Raw genomic sequence first — 24,092 nt, forward strand, 5'->3', positions numbered from 1 at the left:
CTTTGCTAATCGATTTAATGATGTAATTATGGGATAGATAAGTGAGAGTTTGCTTTCTTGCAACAACAACAATCTTCTTCCTTCAACAAATGAGGTAGGAGCACAGATCTGTCATCAAACACTGAAAACAGAAAAAGAAATCTTATGTTTACAAACGCTACATTTTTGACTCCAGGAACTGTGTGTTCTGTGTGCGTCGGGGCGCCGCGCTGCCTTTCACCAACCACATTCACTCAGACAGGCACACTGGCCTTCGTTACCATAGAAACTATAGTTTCAGGGTGATTCCAATCAAGTTGCTTGTCTCTCAGACACTCAACACGCCAAGAACAGAAGGATCAACAATACAAACTTCTTTATTTCCATTACAGTATTGCCAAGGCCAAATCACAAATAAATAAGAAAGGATACACTTGCAGTAGCTCAGCTTCATCACACAAAAACAAAGAGGAAACGGAGACCCTCAAAACCGGTCAATAACAGAAATCATTAAATACATTTACAGGAGGCTTTACAGACTGTACAGTTATTGGTAGTATTTAATGCAGTTTAGATATCAGAGCCCCTCTTGAGCCTTTTTACAAAGCAAGTGAAAAATAAACATTAGATTTTGTCTCTGCACCATCTGCTGCCTCCGCCTCGCCGGTGAGGGCAGGTATACGGAGTGTGTGCGATATCAACAATAAGCATGGAACGCTTCACATTCTAAAGAACCCCTGAAGATACCTCATGTTTGTTTTTGTTTTGTTTTTTGTCAGAAGGCAACAAGCCACCTCTAGCCGGGCAAAAAGAAAAAAAATCAGCAAACAGCAGAGTAAGGGACTCTTCACTGAAACATCAGAGAGCAGAGGAAGGAGCATTTTATGTTCATATAAAAACAAAAAAAGGGAAGACACGGGCGAGGTTCTTACGATCTAAACCTTTTCGAGCTAAAAGAGGTGGAGCTAGACTACCTGACTGTACCTTTATCAATGCAGGAGGCTTTAAGTACCAGAAAGCAAGAGATTGCATTCAGAAAAAGTGTCCTTACATTACAGCACTAAGCAAACATTCTCATCTTCAGTCTATAAACACATAATACTGAAGGAAGAAAGTCACTTGTAATATGTAATTAATTAAACATCACCGTCTATCTGACAGCCTACTGTTGGAGCTATTTATTACATGGATTCAAATAAATGGCAGGTTACAGAATCCTTTTATGTACATTACACATACAGTTATTATACACACAAACCAGTCTAAATATACAGAAATCTCAGTTTGAGCTTTTCCTATTTACTCTAACATGGAGTGTGTTCATAAAGCATTTCTTCTTCAGTGGCCTGAATGGAGTGCGATTTATTTATTTTTTTTGGTACAGTCGTGCATCTTCCATCATGCAGTTTTAATGAATATTTTCAGCACAGGCTACATCTAAACTCCCCTATCAGTGTCTCTCTACCATCCTCTACAAAGCCTTCACCCTAAATAAAGCTTAGTGTCGAATACACCACAAAAAAAAAAAAAAAAAAAAAAAAGCTGCCAGCTGTGCATTTCCTTCCTTCTTACATACTTTAACATTGAGTATAAATATTGCACATTCATTTTTGTATTTCATTATTCTATTTAAAAACTGAGAGAAGTAACAGTAAGACCTATGGTTACTAAGATTAACATACAACTGAGCCCCAAAAAAAAAGACTAAATCTACTTCAAACCATTCTACTAAGCTAAGTTCCCTTGGAGTATATCCATATGGTGCATTAATTATGACTGGAGGAATTCAGGGCAGATGAGGCAGGTCATTTTGGAGCAAATCCCAACCCATGCATTGTTTCAAAGGACACCTTTCCCCATTGATGCTGCAATATTTGGGAGCAGGGATAAAAGAGACAAGTGAGTAAACATGCACTCAAATGAGAAAACTTTGGGACTCCTGACAAAAAAAAAAAAAAGGAAAAAATGACCTTAAGAATGGAATGAAAACACACAATGAGAATGAACAGGTAGAAAATACAACTTAAGCATATAAAAACAGTAAACCCATCTGAATAATACAAGTAACAAGAAAACGTATTTTCCAATGTCCTAATGTAAAATCTCTCATGGCTTCGCAACAGTTATTCACCGCACACATGGATTCCAATGCAGACAAACCAAACATAGAAGAAACATTGTAAAACACACAAAAGAAAAAAAAAACAAAAAACAATATTGAAGACAATAATGATCCCTGCAAATATCCCAACCTGAATGTTCCTCAGAGTCTTAAGAGGGATCGCACGTCCCTGCCGGATATCTGCGCCGCATGTTAGCAAACCGAGCCGTAGAGGTGGAATGTACCAGAACACGTGGTGGGGAGAAGAGAAGCGAGACAGACACGGATGTACAAACGTCCAGCATGACATTCTTTATACTTTGAGTCATGCAAAGGTCTGACTTCATGTGGTCGCCATGGCAACTCGATGGGTTTTTGATCGGTGGAAAGTGGAATTGTTGGTGCGTTGCAGCGGGTCTGGCTGGTGGGATCGGCCTCTTGCTCTCGACCTAAAAATGCAAACCTGACTCCAGACTTTTCTGCCTCGTTTGATCAAAGATGGTGACAGAGAAGCTGAAGAGGAGGCGAACAAGTCCGTGTGTCTGTATTTATGTGAGTGTCATCCATGTAAATCCTCATGAGGCGGTCATTTGGGGTGTATCTACTCTTTTATTTCCCACCATACATCCTCTCAATGTCCTCTTGGTAGTGTGTTTTGAGCTCCTTGCGTTTCAATTTGAATGCGTCGGTGACCAAGCCGGTCTCCGGTGTCCATGGCTCGGAACTCAGGCGGATTTTTTTGGGAATCTCGAACTTCTCCAGTTTTCCTAATTGGAAGAGAGCAGAATCACAGATCAGCCTGACAAATACATTAATGGCCAGAAGTTCAAAGCTATCAAAACATATTTAAAAGTTATCATTAGCTGTTAATTATGGGTTCTACACATTTTCCAAGTTGAAATTTCATAGTTCTCCAGACTGATATTTACAAAGGTCTCAATCTGTTTCTGTAACTCTGTGTTTACAGATACACTGGTGGATTAGTAAGAAAAATTTAGATTTTTATTACACAATATCATCACAAATTTATTTATAGAGCATTTTAATTACCCACTGTGCTGTACACAATATAATATAAATATGATCAATCATAAAATCAATGCTGACAGGAAACGGTATAAAATTCAGAAATAATTGCTTTCCCCACATTTTTCTTTCTTCCCATAATAAATTCCATAGTTTTAAGCCTTTTCCTAACTACCTGAGACGGCCGCCTCAGTAATGATGCGGAGAACCTCCTTCTCCATCTTGGGATTGTTGCAGAGCTCTTCCCACGTGCCCTTTATTTGAACCTGCTCCGCCAATGCCATGAGGTGTTTGTGGTTGGGAACCACAAAGCTGATCACATATGACTCTTCACTGAAAACAACAAAAAAACATCATAGAACATTTTTTTAATGTTCTGACAGAGCAGGGGACAATGCCTAAGAGGAAACAGGTGCAGGATGATACCTGTTAGCGTAGGCACAGATATTGTCTATGAGTGGGCAGTTCTTCAAAACCGCTTCTACTTTTCCGAGAGAGACATATTCGCCTGCCTGGAGTTTCACCAAGTCTTTCTTACGGTCTGCAGAAAAAAAAAACACAAAGAGATGATGAGAGGCTTAGCTTTTTTCATTGTGTGAACAAACAGAGCAGTTTGCGTCTTTACCGATAATCTTCAGGCATCCATCAGGATGGAATTCTCCGATGTCTCCCGTACAGAACCATCTCTGGCCCTTCGCATCCACGAAGAAGTCTTCATGGTTCCTGCCTTCACTTTTGTAGTAACCCATTGTTACATTTGGACCTCCAATCAAAATTTCCCCCCTTGGGTTGGGCTTGTCAGTGCTGTGATAGCCACCTAAACAACCACCAATCTTGTCACTGACGTTTTTTCCAACATGACCTCTGGACTTGTTGCTTTGCTACGAGTTTCCTTACCCTCTTCCCAGTCCTTCAGAGTGATCTCTGAGCAAACCAGTGGAGCGCCAACCCGTCCTGTACTGTAATCCCACACTGGAAAAAACAAAAAACAAAAACAAATTCAATTTAATCTAAAATTCATAAGTATATTGAGAAAACCCTCATTCGCTATTTTCCGACATCCTTACTCTCACTGATGGTGCCAGCGCCACATGTCTCTGTCAGGCCGTAGCCTTGTCCCACCGGGCAGCACATGCAGACATTCATGAAGCGCTGCGTTGCCGCAGAGAGTGGAGCTCCACCAGAGAGTAGCACTCGAGTGTTTCCTCCCAACAGAGACCGTACTCTGTTGAAAACTATTCTACAGGGCAGGAGGAAAAAAAAGAGGTCAGCGAGGTGATGATGAACATTTTGTCACATCACTAAAACAAAATTCTATTTATTTTATTAGAACTTTATGTGATAAACCAAAAGTGGTATTTTTGAATTTGTAAAATACTTCATAACCCAATACGTTTTAATATCTCTAGCTACAGTTTTGGTTTACTAAGGATTAGTGGAGGAAGAAGTTCCTTTAAGTTGTGATTAGACAGAAAGATCTAGAGATTAATGAATGCTCGAGTGTGAAAGGGGAATCAAATGTCAAGTCAGTGAGCAGCTTTGTGTGTCTACAAGTGGGTGTGATGTGGATTACCTGTCACAGAGAGGCGTACTGTAGCCCTTGGAGATCTGCTCAATCTTGTAGTTATAAGCCAACACAAAGAGCGTCTTCTGAAACTTACTCATCTCGTCCACTTTGGTCATGACATTTTTGTAAATTCGATCCATGATCTCCTGCAGGCGAAGAGATCAGACGACAGCTCAGATGTGACTGAACACACAGTATTTTGTCTGTTTCGATAATCTTTATGACAGATTAACGGGTCTTACGGGCACAGATGCCATGAGAGTCGGCTTTAGCATGCTGGTATCCCCTTTACTGCCCTTCTTGATCTTGGAGGACTATGAAAATGAAACAACTTTGGTGAACTGTTATCGTACAGATCGCAGTCTGTCACCTATCACAACCTCAGAGCTCACTGCGCTTCAAATTATAAGAATCCTAAGGGGTTTTAGGATGTGCGCAGTCATGTTCTCATATTATAGTGTTAAGAGACAGACTGGCTGGATGATCTGTTTGTCCATTTGCACACTGACCTGATCGGCAAGAGTCTGAGGAGAGGAATATCCGATGCGACATCCGTGGGAGATGCAAACCAGCTCTGCGCTGAGCTCTAAAACGTGGGCCAGTGGTAGGTAGCCAATGTAGGTGTCAGTCTCACTGCCAAGATAACAAAAACAAGCATTGTCATCTATCCACATGTACAGGAGAAGAGAGCATCACAAAAATAAGCATCTCTAAAAATGCTTGGAAAGGCATAGTTATGAAGAGAAAGAAATTCTGAAGAAATTAACTGCTAGAAAAATCAGAGGGGAAGTGTCAAAGACAAGGCGGTCAAACTGAGAACCGCATACTTGAGGTTAGGGATCCGCTCGGCCATGCCTGCGATGCCGGCGATGAGGTTGCCATGGGAGATCATCACACCCTTGGGGATGCCAGTGGAACCACTGGTGTACATGATGACAGCGATGTCCGAGGACTCCGGCTGTCTACGGTCCACTACAAGCGCAGAGCAGAAAGGGATGGTTGGAGAGGAAATATAAGGCAAATTAAAATTCTTTCAAATTAAAACAATCTAAAGAATATTATGCAGTTGTTTTTATTTGCAATATCTTCGAAATAAAATAGTTTTGAGGTTTCCTGGAATTATGCTACAGCATAATATGATATTTATGACTCATACAAGTAACGAATAGAAACCAAATGTCATCTTATCAAATGTACATTCATAAAAGTACATTGTTGCAGATGGAAAATCAGTTCAATTTAACACTTAGTAATTTTCTAAGACCTTCAAGCAAGTTGGTAAAAATGTATCCAATTCAAAATAGCCACCACCCCAGTTCTGCTGCAAGTAAAAAAAGAGAAGTTCTCTCTTTTCAAATACATAATCAAGAACAGATAGCACTTCCAATAAAACTTAAATACAATTTTTTAAAGTGAAGACTGCATTCTCCTTAGTGATTGCAACAGCTTGAAAGACGACAGGGATAGGCATTTATAAAAGAGAAAGCAAACATGAACCAACATACAGTATTACCTAAAACAAATATAAAGTATCCTCAGGGTTGAATACAGTTGGAAAGAGTCAAAACCTAATATTGTTCTTCACATACTTTTGAAGGCATTATCAAAATTTGTAAAAACATTTGTAAATACTGTGATATTGCATTTTTACTCAAGGTTATCTATGAGAATATCAAATCTGCCCCATGTTTAGCTACACTGTGACATCATAGGCAAAAGTTACACAGCAAAATAAAACCTAAACGCTGAAACTAAGCTGATTCATGTTTGGACAGCTCTTTGATTTTGTTCCAATTTGTTCTCATAATTTTAAACTACCTCAATCATCTAAATACATATTATTTTTCTCTCAAATATAGCTGAAGTGATGCCAGAGCACCGTTATGATTATTATCCTATAATAATCATACACTGTCATCAGGGCGGTGTTTGGTAAGAAGTGATTTGATGACTCTTTTATGCACCGGCACATCATTCTAATTACATATCAGTGAGCTGGCTTTGCATTAAGCCTGCATCTGTGTGCTTCAATGTCCTGGATAAACTAAAAACATTTCAATCAGCACTAGACACTCACTGTGAACGGGCTTGGATCCCAGCTCCTTCACACCCTCCATGTTGTAGACTGTGATGCCTCTGGGCATGTCTGACCAGCTTGTGGGTTTAATGTCCACAACGATGATATACTGGAGCCGCGGCACATCGCACAAAATGGCCTGGGAAGAAAAGCTCAATTTAGAATCAAACACTAAATTATGCAAATTTATATGTTTACATTGCTTAATGACATTTACTTAACAAAGGAAAAAAAGGTACCTTAAGGCGGCTCTGAAGTAAGTCCTTGCTTGTGATGATGTGAGTGACCTCTGTCTCATTCAGCCCATGAGCTATGGCTTTGGGCCCGAGTGTGGCATACAGTGTCACGACTGTGAAAGTCATTTACATTCAGTCTGGTTATTTTTATTGTCTGCTCACTAGATATCATAGTCTGCCTATGAGTCACTTACGTGGGAAATTGTACATGAAGCAGGCCTGCGCTGCTATGACCCACTCCGCTCTGGTCTCACAGAAAATAGCGATGTTATGGTGAGGCTTCTGATTAAGAGCTGCCAGACCACTACCAAAGCACTTTGCTGCATTGTAGGCTTCCTCATACGTGAGCCAGTTGTAGTTCCCCAGAATCACCTGCAGAAAACATGAAGATTACATTCGGCAACCAGGATTACACAGGACACACAAACTGAGAACTGCCTGCAGAACGTTCATACCATCTGTTTGAAGCTTTATAGAAATTATTAGAGCAGATTGCACAATGAATGAAAACAATCACTTCGACAGCTGATGTTTAAATGTATAAAGATGTATTATTTAATTATTTTAACACCAGAAACAAACCAAAAAGAAAATCAACTCCAAAAAGATAATGTGTTTAAATATAAGCAGTAGCATTTGAGACAGATGCATGCTGATCCAAATCAGACCTCAACGCTTATATGCTGTAAGTTAGCGCCATCTGCAGGGCATTTCTTATCATTTAGCTGTCAACTAAGATGCTTCAACATCGGAACTTGTGCTTTGGCTGTTTTTGATTTACTCACATTCTAACATACAAAAGCTAACATTTAGGCAGCCACTTATGACAATGTGTCAATAATCATTCTATTATTTAATTTAAACATAGGACAAATTTTCTGTAATAAAGAAATATATATATTTCTGTTATTGGTATATTTTTGGCGTTTTCATTTTCTTGACACCCAGGTTTGGCATTTAATCATACTTAACATGACATCTCCAGCACAACTAATATAAATTAAGCGAAGCTCTGAATTTTTTTTGTTTAAAACGTTTTTTTTCAATATTCAGCAACATCCACTGAATGTGGAATGTGCTATTAAAGTCAAAATAAAGAAGAATAGGACCTATTTCAATTTCACTGCAACTCCACAATCAGTTTCTATTAAAGCTTTTATTCAACTCTAATTATGGAGACTAAAACATTTCCATGCAACATATATACGTTTTATTAATTAACTGTATGGATTATGTGTGAGTTCGCTTGGTTTAGATTGCATTCATTACGATATAATATTATCTAAGCAGGTAAATGTAATAAAATGGGTAAAAGTAAAAATGTATCAGATCAGAAGCCTGAAGCCTGGATGTCAACACATGCAGGAACAGTTTTGAAATGTTAAATAGAGCTTGGGACAAACTTTTGTCTAGAAGTTTGAATCAAAATGTAATCAATGTAAAATGTAGCAAATCAACAATGTGACTAACTGCATGTATTTAGCAGCTTATAAAAATCAAATGGTGACTTTGTCTTGTTGGGTCATTACTAACTGCAGGTGCTTGTCAGATGCACGTGTATCATGGTTGTGCTGCAGACCAAAACCTCTGTTTGTTGTTATGTCACCCAAAGTATCTCAAGACTTTAGATCTCTACTGACTTTAAAGTCTTTTAAAAATCCGCTCGTTCGTAGCTGAAGCTAATATTTCTTCTTTTATGATGTTTTGAAACTGCAGCCATTCTATGATTGGTGCCAAACTCCAATGACGTGTGCTCCTACATTTACGTTTACAACCCCATACTCACTGCTTCCAGAGGATTTTTTCACTGTAAAAAGAAAAACTGTTGTTTTGTTTTTGTTGTGAAAGGTTTAGAAAGATAAATTCTGAAAATTTCTCTGTTGACAAATTATCATACATTACAAAAACTTCCCTCACTAGCCATATTTAAAACAGCAGGTAAGTCTCTCACCTTTTTAAAGACTTTTCCATTTGGCTGGAGTTCATCCTCCTCACTCAGCACCTCCCTGGTACCCAGGCAGTCCCTGTTTGGAAACCTCCTCGCTGCAAACTCGAACATTTTGTCCAGTGTGTCCACTCCTGGCTGCACCAATGCCATCAGCTTTTCTCGGCTATTGATGGCCCTGTAGGGTCCCGCTGGGTGTCCGCTGATAGAGCAGGCCTTAATCCGACGCGCTCGCTCCAAATTGGTTCCGGCCCCGGAAAAGAAGTACCAGGGTAGGAAGGTTATGACAGAATAGACCCAGACGACAGAGCGGAAAACCTGCAGGAGCAGGGGGTTTATATCCTCCTTCAACTTCATTTTTGTAATGAAGTCGGTCCTGGAAACAAGTCGATCCCTTCTGGCCAATGACAAACTGAGCTGGTCTGTACAAAGTATTCTGAAGTGCTACCAGTCCAGCTGGTGGGTACTTCATGCAGCAAGACACCCTGCAAAGCAAAGGGTACACATGAAATTTTAGAGGTGTTCTATAAAATAAAAATCAATCTAGCACATTTTTTATAGATTGGATTGCAGTAAATATGAGTAACTGCATCCTGGTAAGTAAATCCCTGCTTGAATGAAAACCAAGTCTGCCTATTCTTAGGCTGCTGCTCAGTCAGCACTTTTTATTTCACTCCAATGTCTGGCAATGCTTACAGTGAAACATCTTACAGCAGAAGTATGAAGCTGCAACTCCCAAAATCAAGTTTGAGCTATTTTAATGGACAAATTAATTGGTCAAATAAGAAACAGCTTTCTGTCATTTAAAGTGGTGAACTTAATTTATTTATTGTCTTTGTTTTACAGATGAAAAAGGCAATAAAATGGAACTACAATGTGAAATAGAAACAATTCCGATCTTTGAGTCAGTTCCTGCTTTCACACTCTGTGGAAAAAACTCTGTAGGTTAAACAGACAAAAAGCAAATAATCCAGAAGACGGTACTTGGAACTAGCAGTGACTCCCTTTACAATAGGCTCTCCGAGTGTCTTGAATAATTCACTGAAACATACACTGCACTAAGTTCTTTGGCTACACAGCAAAACTCTGTGGATCCCCTCGGACACAGCTCAGCTATCTGAAGTGTATGCTTAGGGAGGCCTGATTGTGGTAGAAGAGGGTGCTGTGACTCATGCTGCAGCTTACAGGGAGAGGAACCAGGGTCAGGAGGACAGACGGTCCGCTAGCGTCACAGTGCTATGAAGAAATACTTCAGGCTGAAGATGTGGGCCGCTATGATCATCTGTAGCTGAAATTCCTTTAGTACGATAGAACCAAACTGGTTACCACACACCTGTGATCCGCTCTGCAGTGAGCTCACCTTGCTGACCTTACAGCCAATGCAGAGTTATACTGCAGATGCAAAACTCTTTGCTTTAACAAAGCACATGTCTGTAGTATAACTCTGTGCCCCATTAATTCATCTTTAGCATTTTAAAACTTTTTTACATAATGTTTTACATTTATAAAACATCATTTCTTTCCACAGAGTTGGTTCTGTTTCTTAAAGAATGTATAAAACTTCAGAGTGTTGTACATCTTTCTCTTTTTTTCCCCTTTTAACAAGTAAACAAAGGTATTCAAGATAAACGTGTTTCACTTGTTTTGCAGCATCTCAAGCTACACCGCCAACTGACACAACTCAACTGTGATTTGGAAAGTCAAAGAGGGTGAAGGTGCATCCGCAGCCCTGGCAGTAAAATCTTAGACACAGCTGGTTCGACTTGGCAATACATGTGTGGCACGTTGTATATTTGACCTTGAGGATGTTGGTGGGGAAGGAGACACACCCTTTTCCATGTTAGCTTTACATCAACAAAGAGAGAACATTCTTTCTCAGATAAAGGCAGAGAAGGACGGTTACTGTGACTCACCAGGTATTCTGCTTTAGACACAACAGTTCCTTTTAGGAATTCTACTTGATGTGACCCAGAGTCACACCCAAGAACATAGGAATAAAGTTTTTTTGAATGAAAAACAAATGTGCTGCACACATTCAATGACATACAGGGAGATTGCACATATCTAAATAAATAAATGTAACTTATGAGTGCATTGTGAAAATATAAAAATCCACTATTAACAATGAGTTTTGCAATGATGATATTAATTGTGATCAAAAATTTCCTCATTGTTCTCCAACTTTTCCATCATCACAATGATCATGCAATTCTTCCTGAGCTTTAGCATTTTGGTGTCAAAGAACAATATTATGTTTAAGCATAAAAGTCTACAAAATATTGCATATAAGGAGCGCTTATGTGCAATACAGTATAGTGAAATTGGGAGGACACTTTTGTCCAACTCTGCTTTCTTTGATTCTTTTCTTGATGCTTCAGGCTATGGCATGACAGAAAACATTTCATTAGTAATTCAACGGATTTATTTCACTTCTCCGCTGTTTTACTTTTTATGATGTAAAACAGGACATTCTGTAAATTAGGGCATGCTCCAAAAATGATGTTCTGGTTTACACAGAAAAATATAGATGTTCCAATTCATCTGACAGTGATCTGGAGAGTTCAGCTATGTATAGAGATAACCAGCAAGTACACTTCCAAATTCAATGCTTTTACATCTATCAGAAATAAACAAAACAAAGACAACTGCAGAAGATGCTTCCTCTTCCCTTTCAGTTGTTACAGCACTTAGGTAAAAATAAAAAATCTGAATCAGGAGGTCAGATGCTACAGTTTACTATAATTTATGATGCAACATCAGCCAGGACAAGCCTTATCAGTGGATCTTTAACGAGTACAGGATTTCTAAATAATACAGTAGTGCAAATGTCAATTACAGATTTTCCAGCCCTATCATGGACGTTTGATAAGATGATGGTTGTTACAGCAATTTGTAGCAAATGAATTTGTTAAAAGAGCCCACCTCACACAACTACTCGATACAATCAGCTAGGGTACAGAAACCTTTCTATCAAATATCAGTGTTTCGGTGCACACCTGCATGTCATTTCACCAATATAGTTGAGATTTTTTTTATATAATACGGCGTTCAATATGACAAGTGCACCTTTACAGTTCATGCAGCACTCTTAACAGTACGGGTGAGCGCATCAAAACGAAAGGCCTATAAGCGAATGGTTATATTTTAAGTTCGTACATTTTTATTTTTGTTTATTGACTTTCCTAGTACATGATCACAGCCTTTCACTCTTTTACTTGCTAATTAACATCTATTATCTGCAATGCAATATAGGCACTGTTTATGACTGTCATTACCTTTTAAACGTACTATCTTTTATACATACATTCATACATACAAGCGGCACTGTATTTTACAATGCACTTTTTTTTTTTTACTTTTAGCCAGCATATGTCTCTTAAAATGTCCATAAGGTTAGCTATAATTCACTAAGATTAGCAGTTAGCGGACACTCGGTCTCCTCGCGAGGTAAGCTACTCATTAGCTGCCTTGCTATATACGCCGGAGCGGCTGCAGTGCCCGCTGCTGGCGAACTGAAACCAGCTTACTCACATATATTTATCTAAGATGTAAAACACGAGCTACAATTATCATCTCATAAACGAGGCGAGGCATTGAGCTCTTGAGCAACCAGGGGCTAACAATCGTCCCCAACGTCTGCAGCGCGCTTGGAGTGAAACACATTCTCACCTCTTTTCTCAACCGCTATGCCCGAGCCGCTCCGGGACCGTCTTCGTTATATGTATCCTCGTGGAAAGAAGCTCCGATAAAAAAAAATATTCGCATAAACTATAAACATTGGATTTTTCGACAATAAATAACAACAGCAAGCATGACAAAAAAATTGTGTTAAAGAAGCAAAATCTATGAATTACCGGGGTACCGCTAGCAGCCCGGAAGCTTTAGTTTGACGTCACACTGTTTCTCCGATAATGATTGGTGTTTTGGAGGTGGCGCGTGCTTGGGGCAGCGGCAACGTAACAGAGGTTACTCACGGTCACTACTTGGCAGTTCCGTAAAGCATGTTCCGTTCTTTTCAAGAATTCGGATCATTTGGATTAGTTCGTGAACAAGACCCGGTTCTTTAGATTTCCAAACTGTTTTTCACCAGGTAGGCTAATCCGTATTTTGATATTCTATCAATATGTGTGTATAAAAAATGTCCATATAATGTTAACACTGAGGCTATTTTATATAGTGAGAAAGATAAAGAAAAAAGTCAGACATTATATGTAGTATTTCTACTATACTTACTTGTTATTACCATAATAATATCACTATCACCAAAATAGAGGATTTATCTATCTTTGGTTACCAAAGAAATAAAACAGTTTTTTATATTTTAAGGTGTCACTTTGATAAAGAGCTACATGTATCTATGGTCTTACTACGGGCATGATTGTGTATTTCTATAAATAGTATATTTCATAAAGCACTGAAAATAGATGTCTAGTGGTGTTTCTTTCACATCCACTTTCACTTCAAGATGGGACATGTGAAGCTGACCATCTCTCCCAATTTGAAACTCAGCAGTGAAACAGTATCAGTTTAGTTTTTTATTTACAATGGCTGTGCTCTCCCTTGTAGGCGACTGCAGTTTATTTTAATTATTGAAACAACACAACACGCACATATATCCTCTTGTTAGTAATGTGCCTTCATATATTATATAAAAAAATAGTGGTGGGCCACCATGGGCAAAAATGTCTGGCCCATTTATTGGTCCCAGTTCAGCCCTATCTTAAGTACATTAGTTGCTGACTTAAAGCACTTTTTTAGAAGAAAAAACATATATACAAATTATGCATATATTTTTTTCAAATATGCATAAGTTGCAGTTAGTAGACATACAATCTTTTATAAAAAGTAAAACACAACAAAATCAGTGGGTGTGCTTTTAATAATGATTTGTCATTAAACTATAGCTTGAGGTAAGTTTTTTTTCTGAAAATTAATTGTTTGGAAGAATTTAGAAATTCACTTGTAGTCATTTTAACAGTTTGTTAATTTTCCAGTCCCCTTTTTTTATGCAAACATTTTTTCACACACACAAGAGGGAGACAGATTTTATACTTCCTGCGATTTATCATGTCATTTGTTTCAATATGGCATAGGAAAATGTCCGTGTCCATACATAATACAGACAGAACATATTCTTTGACATATTTAGGGCGACGAGATTAAGGTGAAGTTGCAAGATAAGCTTCGTTTGACACTTTTAACCTTAAACATTGAGATCACGTCACTTGACTCTGGAGGTTTTGCATGCTTTTTAGACCATATGTCTTTTCAGGGACATTTTAACAACTGCACACTCATTCTACCCCACGTCCCCTCATCCGCAAAATACACACCACATAGGCACACACACTCGAACACCCCCGCATACACAAGCATGTGATCACATGACGAGTCAAAGCGCGTACAGAGAGTTGATAATCGCTTTCCTCGGGCGATGTCTTTGAGGTTCTGATGGGTCGCACACCAACAGAGGGCAGATGTTACAAGTATATGGAAGACTTTCATCTCCCCTGTGAAATATGTGTGTCCAATCTGATAATGACACATCGACACACTTTGCACACACTTAAGGCAAGTTGCAGGAAGATGTGTATCCCACAACTGTCTCTGTTCGATTCTTGACATTTGTGCACAGAAAATAATGGTTGGTACCCTGGGACTCACCCTGAGCTATTTCACACGTTTATTTTTTTAATTGTTCTGCTTAATAAATGATTTAAACCATTGAAAGTATAAAGTTTGTGATTCATTCCGCCCCTTCTTGTCGTGTATTGTAGAAAAGGTAAACAAATATGTTTTGAACCCCTGACTGAAGCCACTTAATGTCCAATTGGACTTACAGAGAGAGGGAAAAAGGGGTGCCAGGGGGGTTCTGTGGGGATTAGGGAACAAAAGAATCCTTCTCTGTCATCAAAGAGGATCTACTCTCCACTCATCCCCTTTTCTGTGGAGACAGCTTTTTATTTTTGGGAGCTGAAGTGATGGCTGCAGGGAGGAGGAAGGGTGGGGAGATACCAGGAGAGTTTGATGGTAGGGGATGCAGATTTCAAAGTAATCTTTAACTTTAAGCCCTACAGTCCCCATGACATGAGCCCCTTTGCCCCAGACACAGTGTTGCCTATATTGCTCCAAGTAGAAGTTTGCCACCCCTCCTTTCTTTCTTTTATTTCCTTTCCTCTCTCAACCTTTTGTCATGGTGGCATTTAAGCGGCATTACTCACTGACCAAAAGAAGGAATTCTTTTGAGGGACCTAAAAGGGATGGATTTTAACTACGGAGACCACTGTCTCCACTTAGAACAACACTGGGTGGATATAAATGCCTACTGTGTGACTCGGAATCAGCACAATGGAGACATCAGCTTTATCATAAGTCTTTGAGCCCAGTCAGTTTGCATTGTTATTTTTGCCCACATTTTTAGAAGATGTAAAATTATGTGAAAAAACACTAAATTAATAATTAACTGCCAATGAATAACCTTAAAAAAGTTATGAGATGATTTAGAACCCTCCAGGAGGGCATCTGCACTTCTAATGTTTTGTCACATTACAAAACTATGTATTTAGGCCCCCTACCTCATAGTTATTTCTTTTTCTTTGAATGATTCATGTCCCCTCAGGTTTATTGATCTGGGGTCCCCTGCTGACCTGCTCCACCATAGGGAGTCACTGTGATCACACAGAGGTAGTTATGAGATAAATAGGTTTGAGGTGATTGAAATAACTGCACCTTAGCAAATAATACATCAATTTGATTAATAAAACACAAACAGGTTGTTATGCAACTTATGGATATTCTCACATAAGATCTCAATGTTGATTTTTGAAATCATTTGAGGTTTTTAGTATGTACGTTTTTTATTTTGCAGATTTCAGCTCAATCTAAACTTTTCTAATTAATCAGTGTTTTAAGCTATTAGAAGCGTGGATTGTCGTTTTTGCAAGACGTTTTTTTAATAAGATGTGCTTTTATATAAATCTTATCTAAATAAATAAAGACGGTTCCAGTCATTTCACCTCTTTGCTTTTTACCTTTTTAGTTTGACTATTTTTTCTTATTTCAAGTGCTCTGCTGATCTTTCACTGTTTGGCAGCTTTGATGACTTATTACACAACTTTATTTAGGTACAAAATGGAGCGCTCTTTTGAAGAATGTTTAGTTCCTGACATTACACCCAACAGTGCAACGTTTTGGGCTGCCTTGACAATGACGTTTTATACGAACTATGTTAAATGGCTGGAACAAAATGTCACAGTTTTCAGCAAGAGAGTACAGTAAGAACTCGATCAAATAAAATACTTTGACCAGTGTTGGAACTTTGAAGAGTTTTTTTTTTTATCTCTAAAGTTCATGAAATACATAACTACAATAAAAAAGTAAGTGGATACAATACTCTACAGTATAAGTAGAATGAAACTGCACTGCAATAGGTATGTAAAGATAGATAAAGAGCAAATTGATCCAGAGCCAAATGATACTATTTGCCATTGACAGTATCAGTTCTTCTGACATAATCGTCGCCTTGGGCAGGAACTGCCGTCTACACTTGAGAATGCAACAAGAGATTGACGTTTTTAACTTTTCTTAGAAAACGTGTCTCAGTAGACTCAAAGGAATCTGTGATCACTATTGGTTATTTCAGTCTAGGTTTGGCCTTTCTATGAAGTACGTATTGTTTTTTCCATGTAGTGATTTTCTTTTATTTATTTTTTTTTAGCACTATTCTGCCCTCTGAGACAGTGAAACCCTGACAAAAAAAGCTGTGCTGGCATGAAATGGACTGTTTGAAGATACTGAAAATAAGAAGGACTTAAAGGGCAAAAGGAGGTTTGAAAATAAGGTATGAATTAGCTATGTTTGCTCCTCACCACAATAAAGGAAAATCAAACAAATGAGCAACAACAATTCCCGACACAATTAGTCCATTTTCATAAAGCACACAGTCATTTATTGACAATTCGAATTGTTCTCAAAATTCACTATGGAGGCGCGTCAAGGCTTTGAATTTCACACCTCTAAATATCCCATTTCAAAAGTCCAGTTCAAACTCTGAGGATCACATTACATTAGAGGTGAGGGAACTAAGCGTGCTCGCTTCTGTTTCTGCTCCATACTTCAGCATGCACATCAACCAAGTGAATATTATAGAGAGCAGAGCCAGGACGCTGGCGACGAACAGACAAACTGGGCCGACAGGCGACGCTATATGGCTGAAGTTGTGCACGAAAATGAGGCCCAGAAATAAAAGCACCACCATGGAGAGGAAGGAGAAGATGGCGCAGACACAGCCCGTGGTAAAGGCTACGTTCTTGCAGGTGTCACAGCGTTCCTCGGTGGCAAAAGATCCGGACGGACTTGTCTGTTGTTCTTCCGTGTTTGATAAGCTCTGACGTTGATGCACTCTAAGCGGAAGAGCCTCGAACAGCGCCCTGTTGTTCGGGAGATTTTGAACCTGATATTCCCGAACCGGAGTCCGATGGCGACACACGGGACAGCCGATCCTCCATCCTCGACCCTCTCGTGAGTGCAGAGTTTCGAGGCACTGCTGACAGAAGGTGTGGGAGCAGCTCAACTCTTTGGGCATGCGGCGGTCCAAGTCGTAGTGGTTGTAGCAGATTTTGCACTCGTATTCTTCTTCGTTAGACTGAGCAAAAGCAGAGCCGCTTTGTCCGTGGACATTGTCCGCCATTTTCCCCCATATTGCACAGCTTCATTTGACCACACCGGTTATTTATGTTAATAATTAACATGTACTCGGCATCAAATGAGTTAAAAACGTTTTTTTTTTTCCTCCCATGTGCATTTTTATTTTCTTTTTCTTGTTTTTCTCTAAGTGTGAGTTTGACCTGGTTTCAGTTCAGCTCCATCCGGTTCACAGACTTGTGTGGAGCTCCCGCTGGAGCAAAACCAGAGAACAGGGATGCTAAATCTAACCGTGAAACAACTACCGGAATAGACAAAAAAAAAAAAAAAAAAAAGAGAGAGAGAATAAAGAGCTACACAAAAGAGATGTTCAGATTGATTTTCTGATCCGTTGTCATCTGGTTGGTGTCACAACGAGCATCATGTGACCGATGCGCCCCATTAAACCGTGTAATTAAAATTGGGCACCTGCTCTAACAGCAAGAAGCGCTGTCAGATTGTCGCTTTGAGTTTCAGCACCACAGTCATCGGACAGCGCCTAGCAGGGCAACGGCGGTGACACCTTCAACAGCAACTGCAATGTCTGTCAAAAGCATTCACGCTTCTCATGTTGCAACAACAAACTTGAAAGAATGTATGTTCCAAATCACAGTAGCACATTATTGTGAAGAGAAAGTACAATGATATACGTGACACTCCTGAACTTTATCTCCATTTTGTTGGCATTTTATGCCAACACATCCATTTCTTATTACATTATCCTGATAACCCTAAGTAAAATCCAGCTAAACCAACTGCCTGAAGAACTATAGCAAATACAATTCACTTGTGTATAATTCGACGTCTACATAAATAGCTGTTTTGTGAAGCCCCTCTTAGAAAGCATAAATGAACAAATTACATCATTAAATTGAATGGAAACGTAAGGAGTATGGTGTAAATGCAAACCAAGACATGCCCGTCCACCTAAACTGACAGGACAGACAAGGAGAGTATTGATAGACTCCACTTTACAATCTACCTATATAATGGCATGTCGTGTACTGTAAAAAAAATCATTCAAGATGCTGGTCATGTGAGACTAAAACCTGAAGTTGAAGGAGAACCACATTGATGACAGCATCATGAGGTGGAGATTATTATAGTGTGTCAGTGTCGTTGCTAAATACAGGGCAGTCCTGTAAGAAAACCTATTAAGACAGGAACAGAGGTTCACCTTAAAGTAGGACTCAACCCTTAAGCATACATCCAGAGCTACAATGGATAGCTCACAGCAAAGACTGTTCACATGTCAGAAGTATATGAATACTTGTGCAAGTCATGTCAGAACATTATAATCCTTTAAAACCCCGCTTGAAACAAACCGTCTGTATAATGTTTGTCAAAGCTGTTAACTAAGCTATTATGGTCTCAACTTTTTCCCTGACCTTACTGGTGTTTTCCTTAGTCTTCATTATGTCCTTTATTTGTTGATGTTCTCTAACAAACCTTTGAGACCTTCACAGAACAACTGTGTTTATACCAAATTTAAATTATGCATAAGTGGACTTGATTTACTAATTAGGGGATTTCTCAAGGCAACTGGTTGGAATGAAGTTTCTTTAGATGTTTGAGATTATGAGGCAGACTTTATATGCACACCATACATACACATGATAATTAAGAACATTATTTAAAACTTCATGGGGGTGTGTTGGGATAAAATGCCAACAAAATGGAGATAAAGTTCAGGAGTGCATTTTTCTGCATAGCATTGCAAAAGCCCCCTCCTTCCTAAATACACAGAGTATGTAATGGAAAAAATGGTGTCTTCCATTTCCATAAGCTTTAAAAACAAATAATTTTTTGACAACCATGAGAAAGAGCATCTTGCAATGCAGAGAGTTTGAAATATAATTCTAGAAATTAATTCCCAGCACAGACCAGATTCCATTTTAACCAAATTACACTGCGTACATGCAAGTAATTTACTGAATTACTTCCAGGTTAGATTTTTTTTCTTTCTAGGTTTAGATTAGATTACATTTTAATAATGTTATGTTGAATTAGTGGATGCATGCTCTGAGTATTTGTTACACTTTTCAACTTTACAAATTCAGATTGATAGAATAAAAAAGTTATTAGTACAACATTTGAAATAAATAAAAAATAAGATGATAAAAGCTGCAATAAAACAATAAAAACACTGATAGAAAGAAAAGTGCCCTCTTGTGGCCGAATTTATATGTGCATGTAAAGTAATTAATTCTGTGTTTCCAGTGTGAGGGATTGGGGGATTTTATGCTTTATCTAAAACTGACCAGAAATTAGGAGCTGTTGATTTTTTCAGGGAAAAGGAATTAATGATGTTCGAACAAAATTGGTAAGACACAAGATATGGCGGTCATAAGGACATGTTTAATGTCAATTGTGTACTTAGTTTAAATATTTTAATCTCTATTAAAACATTAATAGGTTTTGCATGACCTGACATAGTCAGCTCTCTATTGTCAAATCTGTTGCCCTTAATGCTAACCTCATGAGAGCAGCTTTACAGAAACAGGTGAAAATATAAGTTTCTTTTGAGCTCTGCGACACAGATATCCAGCAGTTAATGTAACTTTTTATTTTACACATGCTACATTATTTTCTGCGAATTTTGTCATTTCTCTTTTAAGTCCAAATTGATACAGCATTCTCCAGATTTCTGTAGATCTTTCTGATAGTTCTGCTTGTATCTGAAAAGCACGGTGTTCCGTTGCCTTACACTTTATCAGAAGGCAAACAATAATCCTTACAAGACACTAAATTTGTCTTGGCTCAACAAATACAAATGCACCAAGTTTGCTTATTTGTGTGAAGAGGCAGAAAACCCACTTCTCTGTTATCACAGCATCCAGTAATGTGACTGAAATATACAGAAGAAAAAGGCATGGAGTAATTCCAGTTAGATAAGAATCTCACAGGAGGTGTGACTGCATGTTCGTCATGAGACCATGAACTATTAGCTCGACGGTTTTCAGTCGGCGTTTACTGGATTGCTAATTTATGCCTGCATGCCCTTTGGCTGTTGCTTTAACAAATGCTCTGATTATCTTCTTTTGGTTCTTCTGCCTCACCTGGGTTCGCCTTCTCAAGCCTTTGTCATGATAACGCCACTCAGTCTGAACTCCCACTGATAGGTTTTGGGGCCAGTTATATTTGATAAGATCAAACACATGAAAAGGAAAAAAAAAAACAGCAATTCTTTTGATAGTGCCTTGTAAGTGGAACATTAGTATGAGAACGGATTTCCCTATTTCAAACCTGTGACCTACCTGAGATGATTATCTTCACTGATGACTTGATCCTTCAGCTAATTTATATTTTTCTGCCATTATACTCTCTTACAAAGTGGAGTACATTTAGGCTGTTTCTGAGCAGCTATACTTTAAAACATGTATGTGGATAAAATTAAATTAGCTGTCCTTTTTTAATTTATGTCATTCCTGAACTCCATTTTGATCATCATTACTTAGTCATGTAAATACGATCTTCAGCAAAATGTATTTATTTTTGGAAATATAAATGTATCACAAACCTTTTATTTTGCAAGCTGTAAAATCTTAGGCTAAATTAGCATAACCTTTAAATTTAAAATGTGTGGTTCCTAATTCTAGCATATCATACTACAATTTGTTCCTTGATTGACAAATATTTAAATCTTACAAAAAATTATCAGTTCTGTCCCATTCAAGAAAAGAATATAGGTATTACAGTAACTGGATTCCTTGAACTCTTCACAATCTGATATTTTTTCCAATGTTTATGCTTTAGTTTTAATGACACATGAGATTTGACATATCAGACATATAAAGAAAAATAATCTAAGCAAAGAAAAAAAAGACAAAACATACAAAAGCTTGCAGTAATTGTCCATTATCCAAATCCTGAACCGATATTCATTATTTCAGAATAAAAACTTCAGTAATGATGCACTATTAAGAGCCTCCTTACACAGCAGTGGCCAATAAAGGTTAAGCGCATGATGTTTTACAACCAGCTGCCATTTTCACAAACTGAGAGCTATCTCTCAATGAAACAAATGTATAATACAAATGAAAGTTACTGCTTTCAGAGGTAAACGTATTTTAGCACCAGCTAGATCAGGACCCACACTTGTCTCGCAACCAGTCAGCAGAATGATAGCGAGGTAAAAACAACTCTAAAGCTTAATGTAAGGGGACATCAACAAATAGTGACAACTTGGCATCATCAACTCTCCACATTAGCCATGAGATGCTACCTATATATACCAAATGGTTATTTGAGAAATACCCGATATAAGCTTTGTCTATCCTACTTTCACAAATGTAAACATGTGGAGTTGGTTAAACTATTTTCAGACCTTAACTATAATGTTTTTGCTTTGACCAGATGAGGATAATGTTGTGAGCTGGATCTCTTTACAGAGCTCTTGGGAAGACATTTCTTATTTCATAGCATCATGAAATATCAGGCAACGTCTTCATAAAATGTTGGCGTACTCCCCTAAAAAAATTTAATTGGTCATAATCCAGTGATTCGATGCATTAATGATCAGAAACACATGGCCATAACAACAAAGAAACTGTTCACCAGACACAATGTCAACCCAATAATCAACGATCAATTTAAAAAATAAAATCTGTATGGTGAGCTGAAGAGAAGAGAGCATAAAACAGGACCTTGTTAGAGTGCTTGCAATTTGGTTCTGCAGGATCCAAAACATATGGCCAAATCAACATGGTAATGGTTCAAATGACACAAAATCAATTTTTCCATGACCATCTCAGTTCCCAGACCCCAAACCTTTGGGATGACCTAAGATAACAGATCATAAGATGCAACCCAGAACATTGTCTTTGCACAATGCAAAGAGGAAAGATCAAATCGCTCTGTCTGCTGAAACATACAGAGCAGGAGAAGACCAGCTATCCTTCTGCCAAAATGTGGTAATGTAAAACTAATAACAGCCAGTGACACTTTGTGTCACTGATGTTAATAAAGGATTTCTCTCAAAGTCTGTATTAAATAAATACATTCAAATAAAAGTTGGCTTTTTCAAAAATGCTTTGTTTTTTTTAGTTTCTGATGTTATCCCGTCTTGTAAATCTGATGAGAAAAAGTTAGGAGTATAGCCAACAGATACAAACTTTTCCAATGAGTGAGAGAAAATAGGCTAACATTTCATTTAATGGAGACATGGAGAAATACTGTGCGTTATTGATTTGACTGATTTAGAAATACATAATACAAATACATGGCCTCTGGATCCTTGAGTTGTTACTTGTACACACTGCAACATGCTATTTCTCTTCAGAAGCATTTTTTGGGCTTTTTTCTGACATAGCTTGTCCACCGGCCCTGCACATTTCTGACCCAGCTCCCCCCTCTAATTGATTTGGCACGGTAGATCCGATATCCTTTTCATGATAGTCAAACTTTACTATGATAACTCTCTATGGCCCCCATTCTTGCTTTTATAGAGGTATAATGTTTCCACGTCTTTTTTTGTGTCCACGCCATTATTTTTTTACTGCCCAGTGTCTTGAGAGTTAAAAGTGCAATGAGAGAGAATATGGATTAAAATACCAATTTAAAACCTCTCTGCCACAAAAAGAGCGTGATGTTTACTTATTTTAATTTACATCTTCATAAAATCACTCCCTTGACGTGTTTGTTGGCCTGTTTGAAGGAGAAATTCTGATTGTAACAAACGTGTCCTGTTGAATATTGTGAGGTATATAAGTTTTGCCTGTTTATTCTGGACATGTAATGATCAAACCATTCATGGGATGCGGAGTAAGGAAATGCAAAAATGGGACAAAGCTTTTCCTTGAGGGACAAAAGGACGAAAAAAAAACTAAATGCGTCGGTCTATAAAACACGCCTAATTATTGCAATTATCACATCTCTACGAGCTTCAGAAAAGTCAAGTGATCCCTCATGTGGTCCAGTGTGTCAGCAGTGCGACATTTTACACGGATGTGTTCCACGGCCGTGTGGGCCAACCGCGGCTTTGCTGCAGCGCCCTTTGTTAAATCAGCGCGACCGCTGCGAGAGACCACGCGGTGCTTTTCTGACGTGGACTGAGGTGGAACTCGTGGAGGAGAGCGGATCCTCTTTTCCACGCTTAAACTCAGCGGTGTCCGCACCTTGTCGTTCTGCAATCGCCTCCATTGTGGAAGCTTTAGTTTGCGCTCATCAGGTGGTTTCCTTTGGACAACGAATACAGATGATTATCGTTGTTTTCGGAGCTCAATGTTGCTTTTCAGTGTTGTTATGAACATGCTCATATTGTAGGTATTTGAGAAAAGGTCACTGCGAACAGTGGTTTAAAACCCTCAACCGATGAATCTAATTTTGCAGAGGGTTAATTCATAACAGGTGAATTAACTCCACTGCAATTAAATAGTTATTTAGTTGAAAATGTATATTTACATTTGTATGTTGATTTAAATGAAAGAGATGAAAGAGAGAGACGATATCTATCTATCTATCTATCTATCTATCTATCT

General features: G+C 38.4%; 2 protein-coding genes across 2 annotated transcripts; both read right to left on the reverse strand.

Annotated features, from left to right (window-relative positions):
* Nucleotides 1–338: 338 nt before the first annotated feature.
* Nucleotides 339–12,833, reverse strand: acsl3b (acyl-CoA synthetase long chain family member 3b). The gene is made up of 15 exons (XM_028020423.1): nt 12,601–12,833; nt 8,938–9,416; nt 7,181–7,358; nt 6,990–7,099; nt 6,751–6,889; nt 5,501–5,645; nt 5,183–5,306; nt 4,916–4,987; nt 4,680–4,819; nt 4,174–4,346; nt 4,004–4,078; nt 3,732–3,923; nt 3,533–3,647; nt 3,282–3,439; nt 339–2,847 (listed from the first exon to the last, which is right to left on the reverse strand). Exons 2-15 carry the CDS (start codon nt 9,286–9,288, stop codon nt 2,690–2,692), a joined length of 2,130 nt encoding a protein of 709 aa, XP_027876224.1. The 5' UTR covers nt 9,289–9,416; nt 12,601–12,833; the 3' UTR covers nt 339–2,689.
* A 4,019-nt stretch (nt 12,834–16,852) lies between these two features.
* Nucleotides 16,853–24,068, reverse strand: LOC114146418 (RING finger protein 224-like). The gene has a single exon (XM_028020425.1). The coding sequence runs from the start codon at nt 17,618–17,620 to the stop codon at nt 16,988–16,990; it is 633 nt and encodes a 210-aa protein (XP_027876226.1). The 5' UTR covers nt 17,621–24,068; the 3' UTR covers nt 16,853–16,987.
* Nucleotides 24,069–24,092: the final 24 nt, after the last annotated feature.

This window comes from Xiphophorus couchianus, chromosome 6 (assembly GCF_001444195.1).
Source record: "Xiphophorus couchianus chromosome 6, X_couchianus-1.0, whole genome shotgun sequence".
Classification (NCBI taxonomy): Eukaryota; Metazoa; Chordata; class Actinopteri; order Cyprinodontiformes; family Poeciliidae; genus Xiphophorus; species Xiphophorus couchianus.